This window comes from Nothobranchius furzeri, chromosome 4, assembly GCF_043380555.1.
Source record: "Nothobranchius furzeri strain GRZ-AD chromosome 4, NfurGRZ-RIMD1, whole genome shotgun sequence".
Lineage (NCBI taxonomy): Eukaryota > Metazoa > Chordata > Actinopteri > Cyprinodontiformes > Nothobranchiidae > Nothobranchius > Nothobranchius furzeri.
Window position 1 is genome coordinate 86235582 of NC_091744.1, and position 6833 is coordinate 86242414.

General features: G+C 42.5%; 1 protein-coding gene across 1 annotated transcript; it reads left to right on the forward strand.

Moving 5' to 3' along the window:
- The first annotated feature begins 1204 nt into the window (after positions 1-1204).
- Positions 1205-3572, forward strand: LOC107389281 (carbohydrate sulfotransferase 5-like). Its single transcript, XM_015965345.3, has 2 exons — positions 1205-1313; positions 2389-3572. The coding sequence occupies exons 1-2, from the start codon at positions 1205-1207 to the stop codon at positions 3570-3572; spliced, it is 1293 nt and encodes a 430-aa protein (XP_015820831.3).
- The last annotated feature ends 3261 nt before the right edge of the window (positions 3573-6833 follow it).

Genomic DNA, 6833 nt, shown 5'->3' on the forward strand with positions numbered 1-6833 from the left:
CCCAGAGAAAACCCACATATGCACGGAGAGAAAACCTGCAAACTCTGCACAGAAAGGCTGCAGCCCAGATTTTAACCTGCAACCTTTTTACAGCAAAAGAGCAGCGTCACCAACTGTGCCACCATGCAGTTACCTGTTCAGCCAGTCCTCCACAGACTTCTGTAAATCACTAACTGATTCACATCTGGAATGTTGAAGAAAAGCAACACCCGGAGCAAAAGATGGTTCTCATGGACTTCGGCGGTGATCCATGTCCAACTCTCACGGATGTCAGAGAAACGTGGGTCCTGAGCCAATCTGGGAGCTGTCCAAGTGGGCGGTGCTGAAACAGCTCAGAGTACACATAGTTTAAAGTGACAGAGAACAATGTCTATTCTAAGTTGTATATATAACTACAAAATGAACAAATCAAACATTTTTATCTTAAAGTAATCATGCATTCAGAGCGAAAGCTCAGCATTTTATGGATCGATAACACAAAAACAGAGTGCGCAATTAAAGTTAATAAAAACAATACAAATTTCTCTTTAATTCACAAAATAATTCAGTCATAAATGTTGACCACTTTAGCAACAGCTGTCAAAGCAGCAGATGTTTACTGAATGCAGCAGCTTTGTAAAAGCTGACAGCAGGTGATCTGAGGGCCTTTCTGTGTTCCTGCAGAGCCAAAGTGAGAACCTGCTGAACAAACCATACCTCAGTTCATCAAACAGCGTCAGTCTGCCGTGGGACGGGAATTTGTTTTTAATTTCACATACTTTCACGGCTGAAATAAAGTTCACGTTCTCATGTCGAGCTCCTCCTCCTCCACGTTTCACAGTAAAACAGGGAAGGAGCCTGAGGGATGAGGGGAGAGGAGACCGGGCGCTGCAGAGATCAGAAAGACAAGTTTACGGTATGAAACTGTTATTATTATTATTCATAAAAAATGAAACATAGACTTTGCTACCTTATTGATTTTGTTTTCTATTTTTTGACAACAGTGATTTTTTTAGTTTTCACATGATTTGAATTTCTTTTTAGATAAGCAAAAAAGGTGGAAAATGCCAATCAATTATCATTAATGAACATTTTATCAAGAACGTCCAGAAAGGAAAAAATGAGCATTTGAGCATTAGTCTGTACCTGTACCCGTGTTGAAAATCCATTCATGCTTGACCAGTAGTTATTGATGAATCATTTTAGAGCTGCAGTCATCAAAAACATGAAAACGTGGAGCAGGTCTTGGTATTTTGTCTTCATCAAACCTGAACCCTGTGTCGTCTTCTCCTCCCTGCTGAAGAAAACCTTTAAAAACGACAAATCTATTCCACGTTTAGAAAAATGTTCTTCAGCGAGCTGAAACCTTTATTTGAGATATTTGTTAGACTTCTTGTGTGTTTTATGAAAGGTTGCATGGTGGAACAGTTTGTAATGTTGCTTTGAAGCGAGAAAATCACAAATTCAAATCCTGGTTGCAGCCTTTGTGCGTGGAATTAGCATTTTCTCCCCGTGCATGTGTGGGTTTCCTCCCACAGACCAAAAACATGTGTGTTACTAACTCTAAACTGTCCCTAGGTGTGAGTGAGTGTGTGTGACTATTTGCACCCGAGTCCCTGTGATGGACTGGAGAAAGAGATGAACCGATATTGGCTTTTCTATTGCCGATACCAGTGTGAAGGAGACACGATCAGCCGATGACCGATATGAACTGCCCATTTTTGGGCCTTTTTTCATGGCCAATATCTAGACTTTTCCCATTTAATTTGCATGCTAAAATGTCACTAATAACATCTGTTGATGCACCAAATTTCTGAAGTCGAATCTGTTTTTGAACTCTGAATTTAACCAACTGTTAATGTTGTGCTCTCCTCAGTGATAAATTCAGATATCTAAATAAAGTCATTTAAACAAATTAATAAACTGAACGAGTTTTAAATATTAAAAACTGGTAAATAAAACCTAATTTTTGCAGAACGTATTTTAGAGCATTTGTTATGCAGATGTTATTCAGGAATGCAGATATTCATTTAAATTAATTTCTGCAACAGCACCAGGCTGCCCGGGGATGTGCCTGACTGTAAACCAACTTAACTAAGAAGGTAAATCGACTGGTGCCAATAAATAAAAATGGTAAATATCAGCCTGACATATCGGCCGACCCCTCCTGGAGACGCGTCCCTTGTGGTCGCCCAGTGACTGGTGGAGTTTGACCTACCGAGTGTGTGTTTGTCAGGGGGCAGGTTTACTGTTAAATCCTGATTTCCAGGGATCTTGTTGGGTTGTGACAGGGAAGCACGGAGAACAAAACCTAAAATGCACACACACACACACACACACCGTTAGTGTGTGTTCAAAAATCAGTCGAATTTGACTATTTCTCTGTCCTGTGTTTGTTCCTTCATGCAGGCGTGACGGATATCCTCCTGCCCAAGGAGCAGCAACCTGCAGTCATGAAAAACAGCAGGTCAGACAAGCTCATTCTTCTAGTCGTCCTGCAGGGAGCAGCGGGGGTGTGGCTCTACAGCTGTTACCTTCAGCTCCACCCCGACAACTCGGCCACCCCTGAAAGACGAGTCCACGTGTTGCTGCTGTCGTCATGGCGATCAGGCTCGTCCTTCCTGGGTCAAGTCTTTGGTCAGCACCCTTCTGTTTTTTATCTGATGGAGCCCGGTTGGCATGTTTGGAACAAAATGCCAAATTTCGATACGCAGTTTCTGCAAATAGCTCTGAGAGATTTACTGCAGAAGCTCTACCGGTGCGACCTCTCAGAGATGAGCGCTTATCTACCAGAAAACCACCGTGTTTCATCTTTATTTATGTGGACAGAAAGTCGGGCTCTTTGCTCAGCGCCAGCATGCTCCGTCACAGCGACCAACAAAGATCAGTGTCTGCAGCGATGTGGTGTTCATGGTCTGCCGAAGGTGGAGGAGGCCTGCGCCTCGTATAGTCACGTGGTGTTAAAGGAAACACGCTTTTTTGAGCTGGAGTCTTTGTTTCCCTTGTTGCAAGACCCCAGCCTGGATCTCCGCATTGTTCATCTGGTCCGGGACCCACGGGCTGTGCTGCGATCCAGAGAGGAGTCAGCCAAATCCTTTAAAGCTGATAACGCTGTGGTCCTGGAGCAGAGGAAGGTTCCTGCAGCTCGGGTTCAGTATGAGGTGATGAGGAAAGTCTGCCAGAGTCACATTCGCATCGGTAAGACGGCTCTCTTGAACCCTCCTCCGTTTCTAGAAGGCCGCTACAAACTGGTTCGCTATGAAGACGTGGCGCGCAACCCACTAAAGCAGGTCGAGGATATTTATGAGTTTGTCGGGCTAAAGATGACCGGACAGATGAGGGACTGGGTCTACAGGAAGACCCATGGAAGGGGCAAAGGCGACATGAAAAACGCTTTTGAAATTACGTCCAGAAATGCAACTCAGGTGTCCGAGGCTTGGCGCACCATGCTGCCTCACAGCAAGGTCAGACGTGTCCAGGAAGTGTGTGAGGAGGCCATGTCGCTGCTGGGCTACACGACAGTCAAGAGTGAAAAACAACAAAAGACACTTGACATTGATTTGTTGTTTCCGTCTGAACGGCATCAGTTATGAGCTGCAAAACGCAAATCTACAAACTTTTATTTCTGTCAGTCTTTATGTTTTCATATCACAACACAAAATGTGTGTTTTCTGTTTGTATTTATGTTTGGAAAACAGCTAATTGTTAAAAAAAGGTTTGACCTCATTCAAACCAAAGGTCACCGGAGTGGGATCCCATGGAAAGTCAATAAACACACGAAGCTGCTGTTCATAAATTACATGTTGTTGTTTAAAAATGCTGAGAAAAGCGCAGAAATTACTTTTAGACAGTGAAGTTTTCCTGTTGAATTATTTTCCTGCTCCAGTACAGCCGACTGACCTGTTCAACACACAGAATCCTGTAAATCACCCTCTGGTTCACAGCTTTAAGCTAAAAACATCTGAGCAGAAAGAAAATAAAAACACAATTACTATTTAGGATCAAGCTATGAAAATAAAAATGAACTGTTACAGGATTAATAACAAAACAAGTAGTCTATCAAATAATGCAGCAAAATAAAGTTGTGCAAAAACCACCAATTGGTTTAAATTCATGTTTTTGTATGCGTTCATTTGCAGCGGTCAGAAATGAGGCGATTCTCGAAAACTACGTGAATAATTTCTCACATTTATACCCAAAAGCCCAGAGTTTACAGACACAGCATGGGTTTTATCTCTGGATCCTGGAAAACCAGTATAATTACCTGCTGAGCAAACTACGAGTCAGCTGATAAAACTGTCATTGGGCAACTTTTCTTTGCGCGCCTGCTGATGGGAGGGAATTCAAGTTTCACCTCCGCCCCGAACACCGACAGGTGACCCGCTGGCGCCTGGAGACCGTGGAGAGCAACTCTGAAGGTACTTATTTATTTAAACTGAATAAAGTAAAAGTGAAGTCGGTTAAACTTAAAAGATAAACAGCGTTATCAACGCTGAGAAATACAAACTCGAGTGTTATTCAAAATGTTGTGACTTTATGAATCCTGTCTCTCACCTACAGGTCTGGCATGTCCTTAACAACGTATTTATCCGGGTACGTGTGGACAGAGTTTTTTTTAAAAACGAGGTGGTGTGGATGCAAGTTTTTGGAGGGGCGGAAATTCGTTTTCCATAAACCCCGGCTACGTGTGGACTAGGCCTCAGGCTCCCTATTCCGGGATCTCGCTCAGGCTTGAAAAAATGCTTCACCTTAAATAAACTCAGCAAGTTCCCATCTTATCAGAGGTCCGGCTCCAACTGCTTTGTTTAAGATGAATGATTGTGAGTCACGAATCATCAAATGTGTGTTAAACATGTGATGAGACAAAAATAAAGCATGCAAAGTCAACCAGGATGCGGTGATGGAAGGTTTACTCTACCAACAGGTAAACCTTCCTGTTTTAGAGCAAAAGAAAGCTGTGATTGTTTCTGTCTTCACCCAGATTACTGGATCATGTAGTTTAGATCTGTGTCCAGCGCACACTTACGAGTGTGCAATGGCGTGTAAAGGAGGAGCTGACAGAGGAGGAGGCAGTCATGGATGCATGAACCTGCTGTTTGCAGCTCTCTTGGCTACACAAGATGTTTATCACATAGCTTTTTGTCTTTCAGATTTCTCTTTTTGAAGAATTAAAGGAACATTCAGATCCTACGCCACAACTTAATAAATCCTTCTCTACGAAACGACAAGTTTATGTTTGAGTTTTACGTTTCTGCGTCCTCGTTTCGTTTATTTCACATCGTAAAAAGAAATAAAGGAACTGTTTGACTCAAATGTGATTTAAAAGATGTGCATTGTCTTCATTCAAGTCCGAGAACAAATTGGGGTTTAGAGAATAAAATACTGGCTAATAAAATAATTAGATGCTGAAAAAATAAGATTAATGAAACTTTCAACGGTTCCATAAAAAAATCTCTAAATTGGTTTTGCAGTTGAAAAGAAGTTTAATCTGTCTTGTTGCACTTTTTTAATCTGAACACGATTTCCAGTCAAGAAATAAATGAAAACTCGTTTTCAGCCTGAAGAACAACAATCACGCGTCGGCCGCAGCAGGTTTTTCAGGTGATGTTGCGCAGTTATGTCATGTGACACACAAAAAGTTCCACACATTTCTGGTTGTGTCATCAAATGTTTGTTGATGTCACAACAATATCATATCGACCTTTGAGTACAATGCTGCTTATCCACTGTGCAAAGTTACGCCACATCAAAGTCTTCCAGGTCAGCTCTGCAAGTCCAGATTAGGTCCCCTAAGGTGATGCCAGATTACGTCTTTTTCTAGAGAAAGCTTCAGACCAGCCACCTGAAGCACGCCTCTTTAACCACCAAAGTGTTGCACCTGCGTTTCTCCGAGAACCAGACCCGGGAAAATCCCCAAATTGATGCCCAGATGCATCAGCTGATGCAGCAACAGTTCCTGCAGAACAAGCTGATAGTGTTTAGACTCCTTCAGAGTCCCAGACGTGCGGTTCCATCCGTCTGTCGTGACCCGAGACATCTCTGGACTGAAGGGTCGGTGCCACGGTATTCTACAGCCCTCCGGTGCCAGAGGTCATCCGACCTCTCTGACCTTCGGACCCACCAAGAAGGTCTCCGAAAACGGATGAAGTAGACACACAGATAGCGTCTGATGTTCTTTTGATAATAATCAACTTCATAGCTTAACGCAAACCAAATCCTTTTACATCCAGAACGCAGCTCTCCGAGATAGGGAAGTTCTGACTAACATCGCATTCACACGTAGCTTTCATACATCACGTCTAGTTCCATCCGTGAAAGAGGCGTTTGAAATTACGTCCTTCACTGACGTCCTCATGGGAACTGAAATAAATAAACGTATCACCAGACTGGACTGAGACAATTTAACTGCTAACATGGGTGTTGAGTAGAATTATCCCTCTCTGATATCTTTATTGACTTCTCACATTTTTACTGGCACATTCAAAACATCCTACTCAATGCTGTTGAGTCACAGTGATTGTAGTTCACTTTAATCATGAACACATTTCTACAGAAAGTATTTGGCTGCTTATTTAAATAAACGTTTTATTGGTGAGAGGTCACACTTTTGTACTTCCTCGTGTTTCAGCAGTTTGAAAACAAGATTTTTTGTCAGTAATGTAAAAAAATCTGTTGTTGTTTTTAAACTGCAGCTTTCCCTGCACACACAACTTTTGGAAACTTTTATTCTTGCACACTGCATTGTACACACACAGTAAATGATAACGTTGCAGTCTGAAGAATTAGATCCTCTCTTCGCCTGAAACAGAACCGTGACGCACGCTTCACTCAGTAGTCGAATCTCAGCGAAACGG